The 27,687-nt window shown below is 37.1% G+C and overlaps 4 protein-coding genes and 2 pseudogenes across 4 annotated transcripts; all 6 read right to left on the reverse strand.

Annotated features, from left to right (window-relative positions):
* Positions 1-2,409, reverse strand: LOC104715787 (putative F-box protein At3g58860). Its single transcript, XM_010433163.1, has 3 exons — positions 1,519-2,409; positions 1,261-1,404; positions 1-522 (listed from the first exon to the last, which is right to left on the reverse strand). Exons 1-3 carry the CDS (start codon positions 2,407-2,409, stop codon positions 181-183), a joined length of 1,377 nt encoding a protein of 458 aa, XP_010431465.1. The 3' UTR covers positions 1-180.
* Positions 5,247-6,587, reverse strand: LOC104712570. Its single transcript, XM_010429496.1, has 2 exons — positions 6,435-6,587; positions 5,247-6,330 (listed from the first exon to the last, which is right to left on the reverse strand). The coding sequence occupies exon 2, from the start codon at positions 6,301-6,303 to the stop codon at positions 5,548-5,550; it is 756 nt and encodes a 251-aa protein (XP_010427798.1). The 5' UTR covers positions 6,304-6,330; positions 6,435-6,587; the 3' UTR covers positions 5,247-5,547.
* LOC109125065 lies at positions 7,293-8,832 on the reverse strand (annotated as a pseudogene).
* Positions 9,536-15,411, reverse strand: LOC104715788 (annotated as a pseudogene).
* On the reverse strand, positions 17,573-20,738 carry LOC104712571. The gene is made up of 7 exons (XM_010429497.2): positions 20,271-20,738; positions 20,112-20,192; positions 19,831-20,013; positions 19,059-19,229; positions 18,761-18,973; positions 18,579-18,667; positions 17,573-18,504 (listed from the first exon to the last, which is right to left on the reverse strand). Exons 1-7 carry the CDS (start codon positions 20,356-20,358, stop codon positions 17,803-17,805), a joined length of 1,527 nt encoding a protein of 508 aa, XP_010427799.1. The 5' UTR covers positions 20,359-20,738; the 3' UTR covers positions 17,573-17,802.
* Positions 23,835-27,583, reverse strand: LOC104712572 (probable alpha,alpha-trehalose-phosphate synthase [UDP-forming] 8). Its single transcript, XM_010429498.2, has 4 exons — positions 27,377-27,583; positions 24,838-26,861; positions 24,477-24,750; positions 23,835-24,360 (listed from the first exon to the last, which is right to left on the reverse strand). The coding sequence occupies exons 2-4, from the start codon at positions 26,814-26,816 to the stop codon at positions 24,040-24,042; spliced, it is 2,574 nt and encodes an 857-aa protein (XP_010427800.1). The 5' UTR covers positions 26,817-26,861; positions 27,377-27,583; the 3' UTR covers positions 23,835-24,039.

Genomic DNA, 27,687 nt, shown 5'->3' on the forward strand with positions numbered 1-27,687 from the left:
CATTCTCCCATTAAAAAACCTAAAGATTGTGAAAGCGTTAAATTTTGAAATTGTAGAGAAGCAGGAATGGTTTCGTCTAGCTAGTACTGTACTAAGTAGTACATAAAACAAATCGTACTTGAGTAAAATACAAACCAAAAGATGAAATAACGAAAGCAAATTTTTCATCCTCCAAAGACTTCATTTTTGAGTCCACCTCCAGTACACGGGAACGAGCGCCCTGAAATTAACAGTGCAACTCGACATCTCGTTGTAGTGCATCAGCGTGTCCTCGACAAGTTCAAACCATTTAGGGATTTCAAACAGAGTAGGTTCCTTTTCTTCGACAATTATCTCCATCTCCTCCAAACTTGGACAATAGTCCAAGAAATGCTTTATCATGTGCGTCTCTCTAATTGTTCCTCTATATCCTTGAATCTGTATCTTCTTCACAGGACAAGACATGAGCGAACGACCTTTCTTCTTCCTAGAAATGCAGTCACAAACATAACCACATTTCTCTGTAACAGTGTGTAAGAGTCCCTGAAAACGCATCAAGGATGAGAATAAGCGACTTCAAAAGTCATTAGTAGGGAAACTAAAAAAGAGAAGTGGGTTTGGTGTTTAAATGTACCCCAAGCAGTGTTCTAAAACGCGCTATGCGGTTGCTACACGGTGGATAAACGCCTAGCGCCTAGCCGTATATGCGGGTGCCTAAGCGGAATGTAGGCGAATTATATATTTTAGATATATGAATATATATTTATATAAAAATAATATATATATATATATAGGATGAAAAGTTATACACTTTAATTTTAGAAAACATAAAACAAAAATATAGTATCAAATATTATATTCAATAAACTCTTATCTATCAAAATAGTTTAGAATCTATAATAATCTCACATTTTAAACAAAAAAAAACATAATCCATTCAAAAACTTGTAAAATTGACAAAATGTAAGTTTATACTTACTTTGGAACCAAATTAAATTTCATAAGTTTAGACTTTAGAGGCTAATTATAATATTTATTAGAAACAAAAATATTATTTAAAAAAATATTTAATTACAGTATTTTTTACTATTTTAGTCAACATACCGTCTAGAATCCGTACAGGCGTCCGCGTAGACCGCATAATGTCCGCCTAAACTCTATTAGAAGTCCGAATTATTTAAAACCGCCTAAATTACCGCATAGCTAAAATTCGAGACACTCGGTCACCACATAGCGTATAACCGCCGCCTAGGCATCCGCGTAGGCCGCATTTTAGAACACTGACCCAAGATATAGGCTTTCTAAACGTGGACAGTTTCTTAGAAGAAGTGGCATTGCTTGCCATCCTTGCTGCATGACACTCCTAACATTTAAAATTGTAAGGTTTTTAAAAACCGGCATTGCTTCACAGCAAAGAGAAAGCACCTGAATCAAGAGACATTGTTATGGTCCACATATTTGAAGGTCAGCTTTCCTTCTTATAGAGACCAGCTGAAATCAGAGAGTATATAACAAAAGACAACGGAATAGGAAACTGACCTCGAAAGTGACAGGGGATATGTGAAATATCTGAGCATTTCTTATTCCATGAATAAGCTTCCACACATTATCTCTTGCTCGATGGAATAGATCCTTAGTAACAACAAGGTTGAGCCCAACCTCAACTAAGCTGTTTAAGTTTACTATTTGATAATCCTCCGCAACAAAATCATAGTAGTCTAAGAAAACAAGATTCGGTGTATCGAATGAAAGAGTGCGTAAACAGCCGTATTCGGAGGTAATCTTAAGCTTCTTGAGGCTTAAACTTGACAAGATCTCATTCCTATCTCTCCACTCCATATCAACCAACGTTAATTCCTCAAGGACAGGACAAGCAGGAAGAAATTTCTGAAACTGACCCCTACCAAACTCAACTAACTCAAGAACAAGAGTCTTAAGCATAGGAAAAAACATGTCATCTCCCCACGAATAAAGATCAACTCCATACCCTATCCTCAGCTCAACAAGTGTCTTACTGACAGATATCTCGTAAGGCAGTGGGTACACCTCTTCAAAGTCGACGAATAGATAAAGGTGAAAAACACCGCGTCGCAACACATTACATATCCAACGATCCACACGATCAGGATCAACACCAATTTTAACATTAAGGGAGAACTTCTTAATGGGAGAATCACCCTGCAATGCCAAAACCCTTTCCACGAAATCCATGAAACTCTGGAGAATCCCATCTTTTTCCCGTTTACCTTCTTTGGGGTACAGGAAAACAGAGTCATCGAAATAGAGATCATGGACAAACGCAAACAGATTACGCCACCTCTTTGCGAGAACCGATGTTGAAGCAGCCTCCTTCGTTGAAAGTGATGACAAGATACGAGAAACAACCTCGTCAGGTAACGTGTTGAAGAGATCCATCTTATCCGAGTCCATCGTATTGAATAAAGACTTTAAGAAAACAAAGTATAACAAAACCCCAATTCTAATCCTATTTGAAAACACATATATTTAGATAACTCCAAAATATATTCATTATATAAGGAACCATGACTTGGTTAGGATTAGCATAGCCTCCAACTTAAGCTATCTTCAAGCTTATATCAACACATTGTCTACGAAAAATCACCTAAGCAACTGTAAAATTCAAGCATACATAATAAATAAATAGTACTATATTAATACAAATAAACCTCACAATCAACAATCAATCGCAAATCACCAAACAACTTATTTATGATAACGGAATCACTCGGTGTTCATGAAACACGGAGGAATACCTCGCTAGCTCTCGAGAGAGAGAAACCCAGCGATCACCACAACAAATCTAAGAAAAGAGTTTTTTTACAAATTGATCAATGATAGAAATGAGAAATGAGCTAACAAGTTGCTCTTATTCTCCAGAAGATTCTAACGGCCTCTCGCTTCTAGCCGTCCACGTGTTACTTGATTTACTCCACTTGCACTCGCACGTGCAACGCCACACGTGAGAACTCTGCAATATAACTATATCATATATTCTAGGATCTACAGAACAAAAAGAACAGAACAGAGCAATTGATTTAAACAAGAAACCACTGGAAGCTAATTCATATAGACGTACATGTATCAGTTACAGAGGTTTTAAAACCCTAATTCATAGTATAAATCATATATACGCAATTGCAAAAAAAATCAATGGATTTGGGGATCCCTATATCACGGGATAAGCGTATCTCAACAATAAATGGCCAAAAGAAGATTTTNCCCCCCCATTGCAGAGCCTTGTCCACAAGGGTCTTCAAGCCTCAAACTCTGGGAACTTCTTGCGCAAATCAAACAGAAACTCCCACGTTGCCTCCTCCACTAGTTCATTCACCCACTTTACTAGAACTTTAGTAACTGCACGACCTTGCCTATTAACCATCTTCCTTTCCAAGATCAACTCCGGTTCCTTTTCAAACACATCAGGCAATATAGTAGGTAAGCTTGTAGCAATAGGAACATTACCAACCAGCTCCTTCAACTGAGACACGTGAAAGACAGGATGTATCTTAGTTCCCTCAGGCAGTTCCAGCTTATAAGCCACTTCACCACAACGGTCAATCACCTTGTAAGGTCCATAGTATTTAGGTGCTAGCTTTTGATTCATCCGCAAGACCACAGAATTCTGTCGATAAGGCTGCAACTTCAAGTACACAAAGTCACCAATATCAAAGTCTCGCTCTGTACGATGCCTATCAGCCAATTGCTTCATCCGATGTTGGGCACACATAAGATGAAACTTCAAAAGCTTCAATATGTTCTCCCTTTCTTGCAACGAACGAGCCACCACTGCCACTTTTGACTCTCCAGGTAAGTAAGGAAGATGCACTGGAGGAACCTGACCGTAAACCGCTTCATAAGGTGTCATGCGAGTCGACGTGTGGTAATTGGTGTTATACCAATACTCTGCTAAAGCCAGCCATTTGCACCACATGTGCGGTTGAGCATGACACGTACAACGCAGATATGTCTCCAAGCAGCGATTAACAACCTCAGTCTGTCCATCACTCTGTGGGTGATAAGCAGTAGACATCCAAATGTGGCTGGTGCGTTAGTTAAACCAAATGGCATTACTAAGTATTCATAATGGCCGCCGTGAGTTTTAAAAGCCGTTTTAGGGATGTCTTCGACCCTCATCCTTACTTGATGATAACCAGCCCTTAAATCGATCTTAGAGAAGACAGTAGAACCACCCAGTTCGTCCAATAAGTCCTCTATTAAGGGAATAGGAAACCTATCCTTCACTGTTACCCCATTCAACTCCCTGTAATCCACACATAATCTCCATGTCCCGTTTTTCTTCTTTACAAGAACCACAGGAGATGCAAACGGACTCGAACTGGGTTGAATCGTACCACCAGTTAACATGTCTTCCACAATCTTATCTATCTCATTCTTCTGGTGAATCGCGTATCTATATGGTCTTTGATTCACTGGATTAGCTCCTTCTACTAGCTGTATCTTGTGGTCATGATTCTTCCTGAATGGTGGTAGAGCTTTTGGCTCCTCAAACACATCTGGGAAATCCTGTACCAACTCCTCAATCACTGGACTTGTGTCTTTTTTACAGCTTATAGCACTCAGAGAAGCATCAACAACATCACTCTCATTGTCAGTAGCTACTGTAGAAACACAAACCATTGAAATCTGCACCTGATCATCCTCCATCTTTTTAAGTTTCTTAGCTTTAACATCTCGTACTGATCCATTCTGTATCCCATTCAGCAACACCTTCTTATTCTTCCACGTAAAACTCATTTCCAATCGATCGAACTCCCAAGTGATTGGCCCCAATGTTCTTAACCACTGAATCCCCAGTACCATATCACAACCCTGCAAGGGAATCAACATCACATCTGATTTGAAGAAGGTTGTTCGAAACCTCCATTGGAACCCATCTATCTTTCCTTGTACTCCTAACTTTCTACCATCTGCCACAGCAACCTTCGACAACTTAGAAGCCTTCACCTTGCATCCCAGTCTTGCTGCTACTCTTGGGTCAACAAAGTTGTGCGTTGAACCAGAGTCCAACAAAACATAAAGCGGTTTGTTTCCAAACAACCCTTTCACCCGCATGGTTTCATAGTCCGAGATGCCAGATACTGCATTGACAGATACCCTTGGCATGTTCTTATCATCTAAATCACAATCTTCCCATACTGCTAACTCCGCACCAACTTCCTCATCTTCCATTTCGATACTATACAGTTGCGTCTTTTTATGCTGCTGGTAGTGTTATGGTGTAAACTTCTCGTCACACCAATAGCATAACCCTTTAGATCTCCTTTCACTCATCTCTTCCTTAGACAAGAACTTCTTTGGTGTTCCCTCGTTTACCTTCGTGACAGGACGAGAGTTATAAGAATTCCCTTTACCCGCATTACCTCCTTTATTCGACTGCCAACCTTGAGGGACTTGCTTCTTAGGGTGTGCCTTCTCGTATAATCTTCCCAACAATAAGCAATGCCTCACAGTTTGCGGTTGAAACATCCTCACGTGCATCTGTGTATCCAAACGCAACCCTGCCAGGTACAAACTCACCAAATACTCTTAAGATAAGGTCACTCTCGTCTTAATAAGGTCAAACTTCTGATGATAATCAATGATACCATCTGTCTCTTGCAATTGTTTCAACTCTGCCATGGGATCATCGCACTCATCTTCAAACCTTTCTCGCAACAACTTCACATAACCATCCCAATCGTAAAGCACTTCGAGACCAATACCAGACTGCACAAATGAGTAATGCCAAGTTGCGGCATGTCCATCGAAATGAATCGCAGCCATCTTAACACGCATCTCCCTAGGTGTGTAATCAACTCCAAAAAATTCTTCAACCCTAAACAACCACTCCTTAATCTGACTACCATTAAACCGAGGGAAATCAATTTTACCCAAACGAGTCAAATTACCGTAGTGATAGTGAGCATCAGTCCTCACCGGATCAGATCTGATAACCTTTGGGGGATCTAATTGATGCGATCGAACCTCCTTAGATGATGAAGAGTCCGGATCAGCACGACCATAGCTTTGACTGTTATCACCACGTTCAAACTTCGATTCTTCCCGTTCGACTTCTCTTTGAACTTCCTTTCCACGATTAGCGGTGGTACGGCTTAGAGCTTCGAACATTTCCGTCATATGCGTCCTCATCTGTTGGTTCTGCTCCGCCATATGTTTCTTCATTTGCTCGTTTTGCTCCGTCACCAGATCTTCCAAACGCGACATCCGCGATTCCAACGGATCCACCGCCGAGACTCCATGATTTCGAACTTCAACCACCTGAGAACGAGTTTCAACTCCCATTTCCGAGAATCGTTGCAGCTCTGATACCTTTAATACAAATAAACCTCACAATCAACAATCAATCGCAAATCACCAAACAACTTATTTATGATAACGGAATCACTCGGTGTTCATGAAACACGGAGGAATACCTCGCTAGCTCTCGAGAGAGAGAAACCCAGCGATCACCACAACAAATCTAAGAAAAGAGTTTTTTTACAAATTGATCAATGATAGAAATGAGAAATGAGCTAACAAGTTGCTCTTATTCTCCAGAAGATTCTAACGGCCTCTCGCTTCTAGCCGTCCACGTGTTACTTGATTTACTCCACTTGCACTCGCACGTGCAACGCCACACGTGAGAACTCTGCAATATAACTATATCATATATTCTAGGATCTACAGAACAAAAAGAACAGAACAGAGCAATTGATTTAAACAAGAAACCACTGGAAGCTAATTCATATAGACGTACATGTATCAGTTACAGAGGTTTTAAAACCCTAATTCATAGTATAAATCATATATACGCAATTGCAAAAAAAATCAATGGATTTGGGGATCCCTATATCACGGGATAAGCGTATCTCAACAATAAATGGCCAAAAGAAGATTTTGAGTTAATATGGGAGTAATTACCACGATGTGAAGAACACTTTCTGATTTAAGGAACAAGCAAACGCATATTTTTGCACCCAAAATTAGGGTAAAACTGGTGAGCAAGCACATAAAAATTATTTTCATCAAATTCTAAATTTCGTAATTTATTAATTTATCGGGAAAATAATATTGGCAGACTCTACTACAAAACCGTGCACGAACGGCCGGCAACATATCAAGTTCATCAGCCAACGTGGTTGATACTACCACCCAAAACCAAAAACTCATCTTTACTTAATTAGCAAAAACTATCAAAGCAAGAAGTTGACTCCTTAATTATGGCTTCATAACTATTTTAGATTTTTAAAAAATTTCCCTCCCAAGACTATAGATGTTGTGCAGTCCACAATCTATGTCAAGGAATCGTGCACCTTGATTTCAACATTGCGACCCGATAAGTGGTTGTATGGGGAATCAAACGTTATAGGGGCTAAATGCTCTGGACGACCATATTTAACATAGATCTCCATCTCCTTCAAGCAGGGAAGATAGTCCAAGAAATGCTTGATCATGTCCATCTCTCTCGACCTTCCTTGAAACTCTCGAATCTCTAACCTCTTCACCGGACAAGATGTGAGCGAACGGCCTTTCTCTTCCCGAGAATTGCAGTTACAAGCATCCCCGCAACATTCTGTGACACAGTGTACGAGACCACCCTAAAAGCAGGAAGGAGTTATATTAGGGATTTCCAATCATGAGCTGCATCTCTGGAAAACGTGTTGTCCAAGTCATTTAATAATGGTTTATATTATTGTACCTTCATGACTAGAGTTTCTAGATGTGGACAGCTTTTCAGGAGAACTGGCATTGCTTTCCACGATATATTCATGTTACTCTCAATGTCTAGGAATTTGAGGTTGTTGAACACCGGCATTGCCTCACAGCATAGACCAAGCACCTGAAACAAGTGTAAAAAAAGGCCCACAACTAAACATTAACCAGCTGCAATATATGTTTCAAAACCTCAAGGGGTTTTCTCCCTTTATTAGTTAAGAGAGAGAAAAAACAACATACTGACCTCGAGTGTCCCAGGAGATAAGTAAAGCTTCTGAACACTGCATATGCCACTAAGAAGCTTCGGCACATTACCATACGATGATAACCCGCGATCAAGCTTGATATGAGCCTCAACTAATTTTTCCAAATTAACTAATGGATAGTCCTTGGAAACTAATGCAGAGTGATTTAAGCAAATAAGATTCGGCGTATCAAATGAAAGGGTTTTTAATGGATTGCCAGAGCCAATTGTTAGAGTCTTGAGGCTTGCACTTGACACGGTCGCATTCGCATTGTACCACCAACTTAAAATTGTCAAATCTAATGCCTCAAGCGCAGGGCAAGCAGAAAGTAGCATCTGAAGCTGACCACTATCAGACAAAACAGAGTCAACAAGGGTGAGAGTCTTAAGCATAGGTAAGGAAATGAGTCCAGGCCGAAAACTGATACCACATCCACTTCCTAGTTTCAGCTCAACTAGAGTTTTGCTCATGAAAGTTTCGAGGAACAAACATCTTCTCTCTTCTCCCAAATCGATGGACAGATCCACATATAAAACACCACGCTGAAGCACATTACATATCCACTGAATCACACGATCTGAATTATCAGCACCAGTTTTACACTTGAGGGAGAACTTGTCTATAGTAGAATCTGCAAAGCCAAAACTCTATCCACAAAATCCACGAAGCTCTCTCGAATTTCTCTCTTCTCCCAATTAGACTCTTCAGGATCATGAAGAAAGACAGAGTTATCAAACTCGAGTTTAGGGACAAAAGCAAACAGATAGCGCCATCTCTTGGAGAGAATCGATGTCAAAGCAGCTTCCTTCGTGGTAAGGAAGGACAATACATGACAAAGAAGCTCCTCTGGTAGACTGCTAACACGATCCATCTTTTCTCTGTTCTGCAAGAGAATAGAAAAGTACGTTTAAAACTACACCAAAACTCCAAAACAATCCGAACATGAACGTAACTACACAAAAGAGTTTCACTTGGCGATCTTATAATACGTACAGACGAAGAAAAGACGCAGATCCGTAAAAAAATTGATGCTGAGAGTCTTTAAAAATGGTAACCAAGGAAAATTATAAAATATGATGACTTCGCTTAGGCGTTTACCTCGGAATAGTCGCGGAGTCCTACACAAATGTAACTTCTCGAGACAGAGAATATGCAAAGCAAAGAAAGCGAAAAAGTAGACTTAGGGTTTGCCAAACAAAGTGAAGAGACTAGGTTTCAATTTTCCTTTCTGTTATAAACAGGTAAAAAACGCAGCGTTTTATAAAGTGGTTCGACCCATCTATATATATATATACATGTAATTACTTTCTTATGTTTTTTTTTTTTGCTATTTACCTTCTCTTCAAAGCCAAACTTGGAGGAACACTATGTTCAAATCACGGGTTTCAGGATAAACTCGGGTTTCAGGATAAACTCAATTTGATTCGATCCGATCTAAGCGAATTTCTGAAATCAACAAAAATTGAAAATCTAAATAACTTATAAGCAAGCTGTTGACTCCTTTTAGCTTCTAAAACAAGAATTCAAAGCAACTTTGGCAGATAAATAATTATTCCTTCCTCCAACACTTTATTTTATTGTGCAGTCCACAACCTATGCAAGGAACCATGCACCTTGACTTTAACATTGCGACCCGATAAACCCTTGTACGGGTTAGAATCTGGCACTCTAGGGGCTAGGAACCGTGGACGACCATCTTTAACATGGATATCCATCTCCTTCAAGCAAGGGAAACTGTCATAGAAATGCTTGATCATTTCCATCTCTCTCGTGATTCCTTCAAACCATCGAATCTCTAACCTTTTCACCGGACAAGATGCGAGGGTTCCGAGAAATGCAGATACATGCATCCCCGCATTTATCTGTCACACAGTGTAAGAGACCCTGAGAAAGTAGAAAAATAAGACATTAGAGATTTCAAATCATGAAGAGCTATCATCTCTGTAAATGTGTTGTTATATTCAAAGTATAATTTCAGGATTTCTCTGTTTTATACCTTAATGACTAGAGTTTCTAGATGTGGAGTGTTTCTTAGGAGAACCGGCATTGCTTGCCACGCTATATCCATGCTACTATCAATGTCTAAGAATGTGAGGTTGTTGAATGTGGGCATAGCCTGACACAATAAAGCAAGCATCTGAAACCAAATTAAAACAAAAAAAATTACATGTGCATGAACAAACCAAGATGTCAATTTACTGGTATTTATATTTCATATAGGGAGCAAAACAGCATACTGACCTGTAGAGCACCGGGAGATAAGTAAAGCTTCTGAACGTTTCTTATGCCACGAAAAAGCTTCTGCGTTTTGCCAAGTTCTTGAAAAATACCATCCTCTAACCGGTAGACATTTAGGTCTTGTAATTTATCGATTTGATTAATAGTTAGCATAAGTTTGATATGAGCCTCAACTAAGTTGTCCAAATTAAACATACGTGGATAGTCCCAGGCAACTAATCTAGAGTACTTTAAGCAAAGAAGATTCGGTGTGTCAAAAGTAAACGCTTGAAAGTTATTGGAAGAGTCGATTGTTAAGAGTCCTGAGGCTTGCACTTGACACGATCTGCTTCACATATGTCAAACGTATGTTTTGAAGGTCTAATTCCTCGAGTGCAGGGCATGCAGAGAGGAGCAACGGAAGCTGATAACTGTGAGGCCACATTGAGACAAGAGTAAGAGTCTTAAGCATAGGTAATGAAACGTGTCGAGGCCGCAAATCCATAGAAATATCACTTTTTATTTTCAGCTCAACTAGTGTTCTGCTCATGAAAACTTCTGAAGGAAGCAGATATCTGTGTCCCAAACCGATGGACAGATCCATGTGGCAAACACCACGCTTCAGCACGTTACATATCCAACTATTCACACGATCTGGATCAACACCAGTTTGACACTTGAGGGAGAATTTCTTAACGGGAGAATCACCCTGCACTGCCAATACTCTATCCACAAAATCCATGAAGCTCTGAAGAATTACTTCCTTTTCACGTTTACCCTCTTCAGTATAAAGAACGACAGAGTCATCAATGTCAAGATTAGGGACAGAAGCAAACAGATATCGCGCCACCTCTTGGAGAGAACCGAAGTCAAAGCAGCCTCCTTTGTCGTAAGGAAGGCCAATATATGACAAAGGAGCTCATCCGGTAAGCTGCTGATCTGATCCATCTTCTCTCTGCACTAGAAAAAGTACATCAACTAGAAACGGAGAAAGGACGCAAATTGGTAAAGCCCCTGATTCAAACATGAATTTAACTCAATTAAGAAGCCACGCAAAGCGAAACGATACCGATACTTTGAATATCGTAGTACCAAGGAAAACAGAAAATATATAAGTTCGCTTCTGTATACTTACCTCAGTAAGCCGATGATCAAGTCCGGCCTACTTTTTCAGATTCCAGAGACAGGAAAATACATAATTCGCACCCAAAATTAGGGTTAGGTTTGGTTAAGTGAAGAAAGAGAGAGAAACGGTTACCTAGAGGCAAGGACTCAAAGGTGTAAGGCCAACTCAAATGTGTAAGGCCAACTCCAACGGGCACACCAAAACACCAAATTATAGTGTTAATGCTCTCCAACCATACACCAAAATAAACACTATCTCTATTTTTTTGGTGTTTTGTGAATAGTGTTACACCATATTTTTTTGGTGTATGGTTTGCGTGGTTCCTCACGGTCTGTCTTGCGAAACAACCAAAAAAAAAAAACGGGAGGAGGGGGAGGGATGCAACACGAGGACTGTAACACTATTCACAAAACACCAAAAGTATATATATTATTTTATTCATGTTTTTGATTTAAAAATATATTAAAATTATTGTTAATCAACTAAAAACTTGATATATCATTAATATTTTAAAATTATCTTATTACATTTAGTAATATAAATTAGTAACTATAATTAATATAGTATAAAATAATAATTACGATTAAATTTTAAAATAAATATCAAATTTAATAAGATTAAAAGTTCATACTAAACTTCAATAAAATAATAAAAACGTTATATTACAAAATTAAAACTAAACAAACATAAAAACTAAAATCAATAAGATACATAATATAATTTTGAACAACAATCTAAATTGAACTGAATTGAAATAAATCATTTATATAAATGTTGATGTTTTACTAAACTATTAAAAGAATTTTAGTTTAATAATATAATAATCAAAAGTTTTNTTTTTTTGGTGTATGGTTTGCGTGGTTCCTCACGGTCTGTCTTGCGAAACAACCAAAAAAAAAAAACGGGAGGAGGGGGAGGGATGCAACACGAGGACTGTAACACTATTCACAAAACACCAAAAGTATATATATTATTTTATTCATGTTTTTGATTTAAAAATATATTAAAATTATTGTTAATCAACTAAAAACTTGATATATCATTAATATTTTAAAATTATCTTATTACATTTAGTAATATAAATTAGTAACTATAATTAATATAGTATAAAATAATAATTACGATTAAATTTTAAAATAAATATCAAATTTAATAAGATTAAAAGTTCATACTAAACTTCAATAAAATAATAAAAACGTTATATTACAAAATTAAAACTAAACAAACATAAAAACTAAAATCAATAAGATACATAATATAATTTTGAACAACAATCTAAATTGAACTGAATTGAAATAAATCATTTATATAAATGTTGATGTTTTACTAAACTATTAAAAGAATTTTAGTTTAATAATATAATAATCAAAAGTTTTGTTTTTAGTGTGAAATTTGGTGTTGTAGTTGGAGATGAAAAACTTTTTGGAACACCAAAACACTAAATTTAGTGTCAAAATTTGGTGTTTTGGTGTTTTATGGTTGGAGTTGTCCTATTAATATACTCCCACTGTTTCATATTAAGTGTCATTTTAGAGTTTCTCACACATATTAAGAAAATCATTAAATTTTCTATTTTACCCCTTATTAATATATTAATCAATTTTTTCTATTGGTGTATACATTAAATTAGTAGGGATAAAATTGGAAAATTTACCAAATATCTACATTGGAAATATAAAGTGACACTTATTTTGTAACAAAATAATCAGTCTAAAATGACACTTAATATGAAACAGAGGGAGTATTAATTGTTGAAACGTATGGTGTTAATTCTCTATAGCCAAAAAAAAAAAAAAAAAATTCCAAATGCAGCGTTTTGTTAAGTAGTTCGACCCCTCCCGGTGATTAGATTGTTGATAATTTACATTTTCAAAAACTGTTTTCTGTAGTGGAGATGTTACATGTATAAGACCAAAAAAATAAATATATATTAGATGAGTTCAATTAAATTTTGTTTGATAAACGAATTAATATGAACGCTTGCATATATTAAGGACGACCGCATGGCCGGTGTTTTCCTCTCTTATAGATTCTCTTATGTTCTACAAATTGTTCATTCTTAGTTCATGTTTAGAAGAATATCATATTGACACTACACAATGCGTAGCTGGTGTTTTGTAGAGCTTTTGGTTTTTGGTTTGTTGAAAAAGCTAAAATAATTATATATTTTTAAGGTTAGTTATTCGGAAAAAGAAACCTTCAAAAACTATAAAACTAAACACCAAAATTATTGCACACAAAACAATCCATCTAGACAGAAAATTATTGCACACAAAATTATATACACAAAACAGATTTTTGTTCCAACAGAGAGAAACTAGGAGGGAAAAAATTCGAACTGGATGTTGCAATTGGACGGTCTGCCAAGCCTTAACAGGTCGTTGGTGAGTTGTAACTGTTTTTTGTGGTCTGTTTCACAAGACCAAATTTTGACCAGCTCAAGACATATTGCAATTCCTCCAGGAAACGTTTCATGTGCACCAACTCGTTTTCAGTTCCCTTGTACTCTGTTATCTCTAGGACCTTCAAAGGACATGTCTCTACGTACGAATATCTCCACAAGCAAAAACAGCCATTTTGTGCGTCACAAGTTGTAATTATGAGTTTATGAACCTTTAGTAAATTATGAATTTTAAATTTTGGTTCAATCTGCAACCAATAGACAGACCAATTGGTCATGGTCCTATTTGGTTTGGACATATTTGGATATGGGTGTATTTGAGCCTTGACCATAAATGACCATAAAATGTATGTGTCCAATTGGTCATACCCATTTGGACATGGACAGACCAATTTACAACCCTAGTCACAACTACTATCATATCCCTAATAAGAAGGAGGGTTATTAGAGACTGAAAACTTTTAGTGTGTATGAACAATACGCAAATTTTGAATTGTACAAATATATATATACCTTTAAGTGGAGAGTATGTAGATTTGGAGACGTCTCTACCAATAATTGCAAAGATGGGCAGCATAAACTGGAGTTAGTTCTAACAGATAAACGCAGTAGCTTCGTAAACACTGGGATTTCTATACTGAAGTGATCAAACATCTGAAACAAAATAAAATCAACTAGTCATTAACCAACAGCAATCTTTGGATCGAAAACATCAAGAAACGTACGTTTTAAAATTTCACAAGATTTCTATTTCTTACAACCATGGAAGCCTTTTTTCGTGCTTTACATGCTCTTTTTAAGTTGCCAAGTTGCGATAACACATTTACATATGAAAAAAGAAGAAAATTAAGTACCTTAGAGGTTTGATAAGACGATAGTTCGAGGATCTTAACATTTCTTAACCCATTAAACAGATCCTTTGGGTTGCCTGTCCAAGAATCAAAAGTAAGCTTAGCTTCGACCAGGGAGTCAAGGTTAACAACTTGATACTTATTCGAAACAGAATCGCAGTATTCTAAGTAGGAAAGGTTAGGAGTATCAAAAGTAACGCGCCTGGCCCTATAACGATCGCAAGCTTTGCAGACTCGACATGTAATGATAAGTCTCTCAAGGGTCGGACACGAAATTGTGCGTTTCCAATGTAGGCAATCATCAACACGTATAGTTAACTCCTCAAGCACATGGCAAGCGGATATAAGAGCTTGAACATCACCAGAGAAGCCAACATGGTCAAGAAACAGAGTCTTAAGAGCTGGAAGAGAAGCGCTCTCAGGGACTATACCAATACCAAATCCGATTCCTAGTTTCAGGTTAACAATTGTCTTGCAAGAGAACAACTCTAAAGGCAGTGAATAATTTGAGTTACCAGCTATGAAAAGATTAAGATCCAAAACTCCACGAGTCAGCACATTGCATATCAAACTGTTGACACGGGTTGCGTCAACACTCTGCTGTCGATGTTTCAGAGTGAATTGCTTTAGAGGAGAGTTGCCTGATACAGCAAATATATTATCTACGAAAGCTATGAAACTCGTTGAATTATTGGGATTCCGATAGTGGAACTCGTCTAGATGAAGGTTTGGCGACAAGGCATATAGATTTCGCCATCTCTTTGAGAGAAGAGATGTTGAAACAGCTTCCTTTGTCGAGAGGAGTGACAAGATGTGCCCAATTATCTCATCTGGCACACTGCTGATCACATCCATCTTTTTTCACAAACCCTAACTTCTGCTTGAGTGGCCAATGCTAAGAAACTTGTCCCTCTGTTTAGGGATTTGTTTAATATATTTTGAACTTTTGATTTGTTTTTTATTATTTTATTATTTTATCTTATTATAAAACCGGACCATAAACCTTTTTGACCAAACTAAAATCAAACATGAACTAATCGTAGCATGAGTAAACTAAGAAGCTTAAGCATCTTTTTAGTCACTTGTGTTAAATATCTTCATAAGCTTTATCACCTGATTCGAGTGAAAAAAGTCGAGTGAAAAGGAGCTAATTCACTTAAACAAAAAGAAGAAGAGAATAGAGTATATTTACCTCCAAGCTTAAGAGTAAGTCTAGGATCCCAAAGGTAACTTGTAGACAGTATAAATCAACAAATTCAGGTTCAAAGAAACTTAAAAGGAACTAGAGAGAGGGGTCAAAGTTACACTTTATGCATTAGTTAATTAAATTAGCTAGAAAAAAACTTGAGCTGGATCTTGCAAGGTCTAGAAGAGTTAGCAGATCCATGGCGAGTTGCAACTTTGCTTTTTCGTTTGTTGCCCAAGCAAGAGTAATTTCTCCAGGAGGTGTTTCATTTGCTCCAACTCTCCTCTTTATTTCCTCGGAATTTGGTTATCTCTTAGGACTTTCACAGGACATGACAACACAAAATTATATCCACACAAGCACTCGCAAACGGGTTCTATTCCTTTTCGATTCCATGATCTCAACATTTCTTTAGCCCTTTGATCAGATTCCTTGGGTTAATGCTATACTTAGGAAATCTTCTCCAAGCACGAGTAAGCTTAGCTTCCACATGGGCGTCAAGGTTAACAACTGGATACTCATCCGAAACAAAACCAGAGTACTTTAAGTAGACAAGACTCGGAGTATTAAAAGAAAGGCTCCTGATATCAGAAGACCTAACAAAACCATCAAAGTCTTTAGAGACTTCACAGTCAAATGGTAAGTCTCTGAAGGGTAGGGGATGACACGGTGCGACACCATTTCAAATGTTCCCAACGCTTACCAACTATTTCTAATTCCTCAAGAACATGGCAAGCAGAAAGAAGGGCTTCAAACGAACAACCAAGATGATTATGGAACCGAACAGAATCAAGAAACAGAGTCTTAAGAGAAGGAAGATAAGCATTCTCAGGAACCGTAGCAATAACAAACCTCTCTTCCTAGTTTCAGTTTAACAAGTGTCTTGCAAGTGAAAACCTCTAAAGGCAGTGAACAAATTAAACACTTTTAAGTTTTAACAATAACGTCAAGGTGAAGAAGATCCAAAACACCACGACTTAGCACATTACGTATCCAAGGGTTGATAAGAGCCGAGTCAACAACACTCTGTCGATATTTCAAGGAGAATTTGTTTAGTGGGGAGTTGCCTGACACAGCCAATACCCTTTCCAAGAAATCTAGGAAACTCCATGGAATACCAAAATCAGAATTTCGATAGTCAAAAGTCTTTTTCTTCAAACCGAGGATTTGGTGAGAAACCAAACAGATTCCGCCATCTCTTTGCGATAAGACAAGTTAAAGCAGCTTCCTTTGTCGAGAGGAAGGACAAGATGTGGCAAATGAGATCATCAGGTAGATTACTGATCCAATCTATTTCTCTTTGGTAAAACCCTAACTATAAAATGGGGAAGGAAGCGAAGCGTCCACTAATAAAAGAAACTTACATTTAAACCCAAAAAAAAAAAAACACTTATTTGCTTTGATAACCGGTCCAAACCAAACCAACCAGGAAAATTTAAAACAAAACCAACCCAAACCACGTCTCTCTTCCTCTGCTTTGCAGTTAATCGTTGGATATGTGATGTGCTGCACCGTGGTGTTTCCGACCTTGAACTTTTCCTCGAGTTTTCTATATATGATTCCGATTTGGATTACGACGATGAATATCATCTGCCTAAAGAGATGTTTTGTCAGTACTACACTTGTTGACAGCTGAAGTTAAGAAGTGAATTTGGGTGTTGATTGGTGGCCTAGAAGAAGTAAGATGCACTTTCTTTACCAATGCTTAAAAAGTCTTTTGACATTTTTACACGAATAGGATTTTCTTAACAATGGCGCTTGTTTAACAATGCTGTATACGCATGACATTTGATTCTTCAATCCAAAGCGTAAGTTACATTACATAACCACTATCAAAAAGATAATCTTATCTTTTCTTCATATATATATAATATATTCCCCCAATACAATCAAAGTATGAGACTTTTCTTACAAGACAGAGCATAATCTTTAAAATTTCTCATTCCCTCGCAATGAAATCTCAAAATCCCACCTATACCCCAAAAAACTTCTAAATTCCCAGCATAATCTTATCAAGGAAGACTGGTTTTCCCAGAGAAACTCTCAAAACCTGAGACTTTTCATGTATATGGATAGTATCCATAAGGGTAATTAACAGAATGAGCTCTGTAGTGAAGATTCTGTTGAGTATTATTATTCATCTGATCACCAGACTCTATAGCCTTAGGCTTAGGCTTAGGCTTAGCCACCCGCTTGCTGCTCTGTTCTTGAACTGCTCCAAAGACTACTTCATTAGTTTTCTCACTGTCCTGCTCATAATAAGTGTGTGGGATCGACGAGTAATGCCTTCGATGCTGCTGCTGCTTCTGGTGCTGCTTTTGCTGCTGCTGTTGCTGATTAGGGAATTCAGCGTCCCAGCTACTGTAAAATGCACGGCTCTGACGCAGCTGCTGCATTTTCTCTGCATCTTTGGACATAAAAGCATAAGTTTTTCTTGGAGTTGGGTTCCTTGGCTCAACGGGAGGAGGTTCGTCTTCTTCTGGAATCACAAAGCTCTCTTGAATCGGCCATGGAGTTGATGTGTTAAACACAGCAGACTGCTTTGTCGTCGTCCCTTGGTATTGCTGATAACTGGTTCCTCCTGTCTGCTTTATTTTTAGGATCTCCATTACACAATCCCAAGCATTTGAAACGAGTTTTCCCAATGAAACCACAAAGGTTTCCTCTTGTTTCTCTTGTTGCTCATCTCCGGTTGGAATCAGAGATGGTCTGGATGGTTTCATAGGCTTTTGATCAGGATCCATTTCGAACATTTCTTGATCCTGTGTATGAAACGGTTTGAATAGTTTCAGCAGAAGAAGAGGGTAATGTTTTAGGTAAGATTTAAAACACTTACGTTATGAGAAGACACGATAGAACCGACTCTACGTTGCAATAGAGCCAGCATATAACCAAAGAAACCTGCAGCTACGAGAACCGCAATTCCTGCAATACGATTGAATTCAGAGACTGGTTATTCAAAGAATTTAACGACAAGAAGAAACAGAAAGAGGGTTGGTGTTTTGGCAAAGTGTTTACCAAGAGGAAACCCGCTTCCATACTGATAAGCACAGTCGTCGAAATGGAGTTGAATCTCTCTGATGGCTTTGTTTCCTCTGTCAATAACGAGCAGTGAACAACTACTTCCAACGTAAACAACATCAAAATCGTCTGAAAACTTTGCATCTTCACTTGGTCCATCTACATGCCCTCCATTTCGAACTGACTTACCCCCAGCAATTGTTGTAACTCCTACAATGGAAGTTTTTTAAACTCAGTAATCACCAAACTCCCTTTTATGAATGTTTATTCTCAAAATATAAACAAACTCTCTTACCTCCTTCACCTATCTTCCTGATAGCATTATTAACAGTGTCAGCCACATATATGTTTCCTCTGTCATCTACCGTAAGCCCCTTAGGATGATTCAGCTTCGCATCACGTAATCTCCCGTCCACATGACCCGGATACCCTTCAGGGGAGCCAGTAACCAGTCTTGGCCTGCTATCTACAAAATGTTTCCATATAATTAAAACTCACATAGAACATTTCAAAAACAAGAACTCAGCCAAGTAGTTAGATTCTTGAAAATGCAGAGAAAGAAACAAAGTTTTCATTTTCACTTTCTAATGACATACAAACCAGTTTAAGCTGCAGGTTTTTAAGTAAAGCATAGTTTCTATTCTTGACCATTTTCCATAGAGAAACACTTTTTGTTTTAGATCTCATCTTTTGAAAAAGTCAGATTCAGCAAACAAAGTGAAAAAAAAGTACTATTGTACTGATATCATCCCCGACAAACTCATCCCAGATACGACAAAGATACAGCAAAATCATCTCCATAAAAATAGTAATATTGCTCAAGACTGGAATTTTCAATTTTGAAGTACCAAAAAAAAAAAAAATTCCATATGTAGCATCTTTGTACACACAAAGTCCCCATGTGCATTCAGTTTTAGGTGATGTCAAAGAACAAGCGTGGTCTCAACATCATCAAAATCATATAGAATCACTTCAAATCTATATATAAAAAAAGTCTTCTGACACAAACCCATAAACTGATTTTTATTAAAGAAACTCTAAAAAAAACAAAGCAAATTGAAACTTACATAGTGAAAGAGAAGATGAGATCTTGTAGATATTACTATTCTCAGAATCCAGAATAAGTAGCTCGCCGTTAGGTAAGACTTCAATCGAATACGGTTCAATACCGAGCTTGCTTCCATCGAACACCGTCTCTACTGAATACCCATTTTCGAATTTGACCATCGATCTAGTCGCAATCGGTGATTCTATAAAAAAAAAAAAAAGGAGAAACCTTTACTGTTAAAAAACCTAATCTTTGAAAAAAGCAAGCTTTATGATCAGAAAAAGGGGAAAAGAATCGAACTTGTTTTGGTGGTGGTTTTGAGTGACCATAACCATTTCATTAGTGAAGAGCCATGATTTGAGATGAACCCACTTACAATCTCTGCAAAAAGAAAATAAATCGTAAGATTTTGAAACAATTAAGCAAAGAAGCTAAAGTGATTACATTTACAACACTTACTTGCAGGAGAATTAGCTGAAGGAGCTGAAGATACAAACCCAGAAAGGAGTAGAATGAGAATACTCAGAACAAGAAAGTCTCTACCCATTTGATTCGATTTTGAAGACAAGTTTTTAAACTTGAGAAGAAGCGGCAGAGGAAAAGAGTAAGAACCCTAGCTTCATACACAGATTCTTATTGGGGGCAAAAAAAAGTAAAGATTGGGAGAAGCATAAATAAATGGCGGACAATGCAAAGATTTGAACTTTGATGAAAGAGAGAGAGAGAGAGAGAACAGAGGAGAGGTTAGAGTTTTTTTTTGCAGAGTTTGTTTGTTGATAAGCAAAAAAGAGTGAAGAGAGTGTCTGTCTTCTCAGTCAGAGAAAAAAAGGAAAGGGGAAAGGTTTAGTTTTAGAAGGAGACAGAAGAATAAATAAATAAAAAAGAGAGACTCATCTCCATGTGATGCGATCAACGTCGTCACTTTTTTTTTTCTTTTTTGTGTATGGGTTGGTGATTAATTTAGTTTCGTTGTTTGTTTAATTAATTAGGAAATATCAAAACTTAACTTTACGAGTTTAGAAAGAATAAAACTTCGAAATATATTCTCTGGACGTAGTGATTAATTTAGTTTAGTTTATGTGTGTATAAAGATGAGCTTTTATATTAGGTTATCAAAAAGAAAAAAGAGATCTGCTTTTACCAAATTTATGTGATGGAATATATTCTACAAACTACAGAATAAGTACAAATGTTTTATATCATATATTAGAGATTTTTTTTGAATAAAGATTGTAGTAACTTTTTAGTATGAAAGTTTATGGTATGGAACTTTATTCATCTTTTATTGTTTAGATAATATTTTAAGAATATTACATGTCTTTATTATACATCTATTCATTCTATAATCCTATAAAATAAAATAAAAATTAAAATTCTAAACAATAATGATGATTTTGTTATATATAAGAAATTAACGATATTGTTACTTTGCTTAATTGTTTCTAAGTTCTAACACATATTTTTGTTGAATTCATACAAATTTGTAAAAGGGTCAATTTGCTGAATAACCATATTCACAAAATTAATTAAGAATATAGCATATTAATTGACAAAATTAGAAAAGTAGGAGGAGGGATAGATAGAATTACCATTTTAGTGTTCTATTTATTTGGTAGGTGGTGGCTAGTGGTGCCGGAGGCCGGAGTTCGCCGGAGGTGTTCACCGGAGGTGTTCACCGGAGGTTGGAGATGGCCGGAGTTTGTCGGAGGTCGAAATTTGCCGGCGGTCGGAGATGGCCGGAGTTTGCCGGAATTCGCCGGTCGAAGATGAACGGTGGTCGCCGGAGGTTACGGCCGGTGGCCGGTGGTGGTGGTGGCTGTAGGAAAACTAAACTCTAAGAGATAGTACTTTATGAACCTTAGGGTGATAGTAAAAAAAGGTGGAGGTGGTCGTGCTGAAAGGAGGTTGAGGTGGTGAAGGTGAAAGGAGGTAAAGGTGGAGAAGTTATGGATAAGGGTATAAGCGTATATATTATATAATATATAAAATATATTAACTCCTTATGGTTAGAGTAGTCACCCAATAAATTATAAATTTTTTTATGTTATTTCTGCCAATTTCCCTTTGTAAAATCAGAAAAAAAAAATCACACTAAAATACAAAATATTCTACAAAACAAAAATTATATTAGATGCGAATTAGTTATACTTTTCTAGTTTTCTTAAATGGAAAAAAATAGAAATTTTATAAACTTCGAAAATAAATTTAATTGTATAATTTGTTTTTTTTTTTTTTTCCTATAGCTTTTTTGTTTGAGTGGCCTCAGGAGCCACTAACTCTGTCAAAACAAGACATCCAATAAAACAGCCACGCGTGTCACTTAGGATCCATTTGGAGTACGTCACGTGTACGAAGGGTAACGTGTCTGTCTATTTTACATTACTCGATCATTTTTATTTTAGTTACGGATTAATAATGAAACTTTTTTAAAATATGGGAGTAAAATCGTAATTAGACTAAAGACTAGAGTGAGTCAAACAGTGCATATATTCTCGCTCCAAAATCCTTGTTTCGCGCTGCCTTTAGTCTTCTTCTTTTACCTATTTTTATTTTGTAAATTCACTTTCTTCTTTTGTTTTTTTTTTACCTCTTTAATCTTTTTTTCACTGCTGACTTGACTAATCTGCTAAAAAAACTTTCATTGTAAAGATAACATATAATATTGTCTCAAACATTATACTCCTTTCAATTTTTCTTTTCTCTCTTCTTAAATATATTTCCACTTGACCACCATTTTCATGTTGATTTGCTTAAACCAAAAATGTGAAAGCGAGACTTATTGTCTTTTTTTCATGTGAGAACAACGGTGCACATTTGGTTTTGTCCTCTGAGGCCATCCCTTTTTTCCAATCATTTAAGATGTGATTTGCTTACATACAAAAATTGGTGTCCTAGTAGGTGTTAATGTAGTCTTCGTATATAATTATCGTAATAAACCCGATTATAAAAAAAAAGAAAGAAGTTGGATGAAACTTTTGAGATTAGTTTAGGTGCATGCAACTTCGGATGCTGATTCTTCCAAAAATTTGGAAACAGTGCAAAGGTAAAGAACGTGAAATAAAATAATGTATCTTTTAAAAATAAAAAGAAATAGTAGGTTTTTTTGTGCGTATATGGAAAAATGTAAAAGCCACCACAAAAATAAAATAAAAGGAGCAATGAGAAAGAAAGTTGAAAATTGGTCCCCTTTAATCTTTAAAAACACTTTAACTCAGAGAAAAGAAGATTCATCAAGAGTGAACTCTTTTGTTTAATTCTATAGGAAATGTCTTTTTTTTGTTTGCTTTTGTTAAGTGTATCAACATAAATAAATAATCATCTTGATTTTTTATAAAGATAATTTTTCTATTTGGTAAAAATTTCGTTTAAGTTTTTTCACACATATATACTTTTGGTTTTGGAAATGAGAGGTGATAGTTTGGTGACGACCGAACCTCCTGGGCTGGAAATAGGCAAGTTGAGCTATATTTAAGGTATGAACGGTAACTATGGTTAATGCGGTCAAATCTGTCTGCGGTATGGACCGCTCTATTTTATAAGGCGGACAGCAGACCGCTGCGCACTAACTCTATATGTATGCAAAAGTGGTCTGTAGTTGGTCTACTGTGGTTTTATTTCTGTTTTCTTGGACCGCACCACTGCAGAATACGTCTGATAAATGGTAAATAAAGAACAATCTAATCCGCAGATGAATTTATCTGCCCCAACCGCTCCAACCATTCACTACTAAAACCTTATCATTCATTGAGTTGGCAAAAAACAAAACTTTAATATTGAAAAATCTTAGAAACAAAACACAACACCAAACAAAAAATGGCGGTGGGATGATTATCATGCGAGCCACGACCGTCGATGATAAAGAAGAAGAGATGATCTTTGGGGAAATAAATGGACATGACATAAAATTACAAAACAACAATTACTTTTTTCTCTAGTTGTTGGTCCCTCAACGACAACAACAACATGAACCTCTCAATTCCTTGATAATGACTGATGTAGTTGAGTTGAGCCAGCCCATTAATGGAATTTATAATAAATTTAAATAGAAGCAACAACAATAAAAAGTTGCTATACAAAGGGGAGAAAAAAATAGTTTCTAATTTACCCAAAGGCCAAAACCAACAGTGAAAAAAAAGGCAAATTCTTCAATAGCCCATATCATTTTTTTTACATATTGATGATGTTATGTTATTTTGGTTATTTTTCTTTTCTCTTGGTACGTCCCACTTTAAACGATGCTTTCAAATGCAACTTGTGTGTGACATGTTGGTTTTAAGCTCGATGATGAGTCTCCAAGGCCTCTTAAGAGCTTAAGCACGTCGGCTTCATCATCCAGGAAGTACTTAGCTTTACTTGGTTTTCTTCCAACGGTGCACGCGTAAACCTCTGGCTGAATCAGAAGCTCTGGATTTGTCACTGTGCTTAGTATGCTCTCGAACATGTCCTCGTCTGATCTATCGTCTCCTATGCACATCACCAGTTCCGGTGGGTTCCTGCTTTCTACCATTTCTCGGATTACCTTTTCCGCAGCTAGACCTTTGCTCACACCCTAAGTTCATTCCAATGCACATTATATATAACTTTCTATAAGGATCCTAACATTCTCAAGATTTGCAAAATACTTGTTTTGGATGGAAGTGAAAGAGATCTATGCTTTTTAAATACCTGTGGTTTGACTTCAACGATGTGTTGACCTCTTTTGACAACGACAGGCTCATTGGCGAGAACGCTCTCTAGATGATCAAGAAGCTCCTTAGCTTGACATGATCCAAAGTCTGGATCTGCGTCTTGATGGTGCCACACCAACGCACTCTCTTTGAACTCTATACTAGTCCCATCAGTTGCCTCCATATACGATCTCATTACCGGTTCCACCATTGACCTCCACTCTGTATCCGTAGACGAGTAACAAGTCTCCCACTCACCCTTGCTATTCCACCTACCACCCACAACAAAAATATGAAAGTCTTTTATAAGTTTCTTCAGAACCTCTATGGCGAAAACAAAACAAGACAAACATATATACCTTATGAAGTATCCATGTTCAGCTGCTATTCCAAGATTCTCACAAGGAGATAGCCAATTGCTCAGAGACTCTTTGCCTCTTCCACTAACAATAAACACTGTGTTCTTGGGATCTTCACAGAGAGCTTTCAGAACAGAGACAACCTCGTCGCTTGGATCTTGAGCAATGGAGCTTTCAGGAACAAGAGTGCCATCATAATCAAGAAATATAGCCCTTCTCCCTTTATTTCTATAAATAGGAACAATGTGTTCCACGGATAGCTTCCTAAAACTTGGAGAGAGCGACAAAACTCTGAACCCCAATCCAAATCCAATCCCCCAACAACGTTTACTATAATGATCCCTGCACGCTCTCTCAAGATCCTGCATAAAGCTCTTTGCCCAGTAACCAACACCATGAGTGCTAATATAGTTGTAATGTTTCTCATGCCGTAGTTGCTTCTCGTTCTCACTCATTTTAAGAGCAGAGTTTACCGCTTCTGCCACAGCATCGACATCCCATGGATTCACTCTAATGGCACCACTCAAAGAAGGTGAGCATCCAATAAACTCAGACACAACAAGCGTGCTTGTGCGGGGAGATGAATCATCATTAAGAGCCTTGTTACGAGTCCCTTGCCTGCATACTATATACTTATAAGGAACTAAGTTCATACCATCCCTCAGTGCATTCACTAAGCAACAATCAGCTGCTGCACAATACGCTGATTTCTCAGCACGTGGAACCATACGATCAATCAACACTATTGGCTTATAATCAGAAGTACCGTAACGCTCATTGATCCTTTTCGCAGTCACATACGTCTCTCTTTTAGCTTCTTCCACATCTTTACCAGAAGATCTTGCCGGGTTTACTATCTGAACAAGAACAACCTTCCCTCTCAAATTCCAATACGTCTCAAAGAGATGCTCCATTGCAATTAGCTTTAGGCTTATACCTTTAAATATATCCATATCGTCAATGCCAAGAACAAGCTTCTTCCCTTTGAACTGTTCTTGAATCTCTTTCGTCTTCGCCAAGGTAGATTCAAGACTCAAAACAGATTCCAATCTACCCATATGGACACCAACAGGAAGGATTTTTATATACACAGTCCGACCAAAGTAATCAAGCCCTATATGACCGCGCTTAGACTCATAATCAAGACCAAGCATTCTACTACAGCAAGACAAGAAATGTCTCGCGTAATCAAACGTGTGGAATCCAATAAGATCACAGTTCAACAAACCTCTCAAAATCTCGTCGCGGACAGGTAACGTGCGGTAAATCTCAGATGAAGGGAAAGGACTATGGAGGAAGAAACCAAGCTTGATCCTGTTAAAACGTTTCCTCAAGAACGTAGGAAGAACCATGAGATGATAATCTTGAATCCAAACGTAATCATCCTCAGGGTTAATAACTTCCATAACCCTGTCTGAGAATATCTTGTTGGCAGAGACATAAGCTTGCCAAAGACGCCTGTCGAAACGATCTCCATGATCAGGAAACATAGGAAGCATGTAATGAAACAATGGCCAGAGCTGATGTTTACAGAAACCAAGATAGAACATTTCTTGCAACTTCTTGGACAAAAACGTTGCAACGCAGTTAAAGTCCTCTAAAAGCTTCTGAGATACTTCTTCTTGCTCACTAGACTCGATGTCTACGTTAAGTGATCCGACGTAGAGGAACTCTGTTTCTGAAGAGAACCCATCTTTGAGTTGTAACTGGAGAGAGTCTTCGTCCCAGTTAAAACACCATTTACCAGTTTCCACATCTCTTTTGGATTGGAGTGGTAACATGTTAGCAACTATGATCTTCCTCTCACGTGAACCACCGGAGGAAGAAGTTGTTACTTCGGAGGATATACTTCCTCCATCTACGTCGGAGATGATTCCCGGAACAGTCATGACGCGTGGGAGAGCTCTTGGAGTGTGAGGAAAATCTAAAAGATCCCAAGATGATAAGTCTAGAAAATTAGCACAAGATCTTGACACCATGGAGGAGAGAAACAGAGCTTAGTGCTTGTCTCTTGTTCCAAAATCCTTAAAAATGACAACAACAACAACATCAACAAAAAAAACAAAAGAAAATCAATTACCTTAAACAAAACAAAACTTTCTTGTTTCAGATTCAAGTACATATTATTATAATTATGAACATATTAAAACACCATTTCCATTTAAAAGAAACTGGTTCCTTCATAACTTATTTTTATTTTTATAGCCAAATAAAAACTGAATTCAAACAAAAATATTATCAAGATCGATTCATAAAAAACAAAAAAAAAACTAAGCTAACAAAAACTATTAATACTAATCATCATTTCAGCCTAAAATTAATCACAAAATTACGGATCGAGTTTACATTAAAAGAAAAAAAAAAAAATCGTGGTAGCCTCAATCTAAAAAACTCACACAGCAATGAAACAGTAAACATAAACGAAACCTAAATGTATAAAAATATATAATCTTTATATAAACGTTCAGACGAAACAAGATGAGGAAGAAAAAAAATAATCAAATCTCGACGACGACGAAGAAATCACCGGGAGACTCACCTTGGCCGTTGTCGTTGTATATTATTGATCACTAAACCAATAACGAATGGGAGAAGAAGAAGAAAGGTTAAAGAAGCTTTCAAGGAGGAAGACGAAAGAGACTCGGACAGAACTGTTTTGGATATTCGCACCACTCAGAGAGAGATACAGAGAGAGAAGAGAAAAAGAGAAAGAGAGATAGATTAATGCAGATAACGAAAAAGAAAAGAAATAGCAAAATGTGCATACTACACGTTTTCTAACGATCTTTTTTTACGTATTACTATATATTTTGATAATAATATTAGTAGCTTTTTTTTTTTTTTTTTTTT

Source organism: Camelina sativa, chromosome 9, assembly GCF_000633955.1.
Source record: "Camelina sativa cultivar DH55 chromosome 9, Cs, whole genome shotgun sequence".
Classification (NCBI taxonomy): Eukaryota; Viridiplantae; Streptophyta; class Magnoliopsida; order Brassicales; family Brassicaceae; genus Camelina; species Camelina sativa.

Coding starts and splice junctions, on each gene's coding strand:
- LOC104715787 (XM_010433163.1), bottom strand. CDS start 2,409: ATGGACTCGGATAAGATGGATCTCTTCAACACGTTACCTGACGAGGTT. Junction 1,405..1,518: donor TATCCCCTGTCACTTTCGAG/GTCAGTTTCCTA, acceptor CTCTTGATTCAG/GTGCTTTCTCTTTGCTGTGA. Junction 523..1,260: donor AAAGCCTATATCTTGGGTCA/GTGTTCTAAAAT, acceptor ATGCGTTTTCAG/GGACTCTTACACACTGTTAC.
- LOC104712570 (XM_010429496.1), bottom strand. CDS start 6,303: ATGGGAGTTGAAACTCGTTCTCAGGTGGTTGAAGTTCGAAATCATGGA.
- LOC104712571 (XM_010429497.2), bottom strand. CDS start 20,358: ATGGGTAGAGACTTTCTTGTTCTGAGTATTCTCATTCTACTCCTTTCT. Junction 18,974..19,058: donor CAGGAAGATAGGTGAAGGAG/GTAAGAGAGTTT, acceptor CTTCCATTGTAG/GAGTTACAACAATTGCTGGG. Junction 18,668..18,760: donor TGGAAGCGGGTTTCCTCTTG/GTAAACACTTTG, acceptor ATCGTATTGCAG/GAATTGCGGTTCTCGTAGCT.
- LOC104712572 (XM_010429498.2), bottom strand. CDS start 26,816: ATGGTGTCAAGATCTTGTGCTAATTTTCTAGACTTATCATCTTGGGAT. Junction 24,751..24,837: donor GAACATGGATACTTCATAAG/GTATATATGTTT, acceptor TGTGGGTGGTAG/GTGGAATAGCAAGGGTGAGT. Junction 24,361..24,476: donor TCGTTGAAGTCAAACCACAG/GTATTTAAAAAG, acceptor GAATGAACTTAG/GGTGTGAGCAAAGGTCTAGC.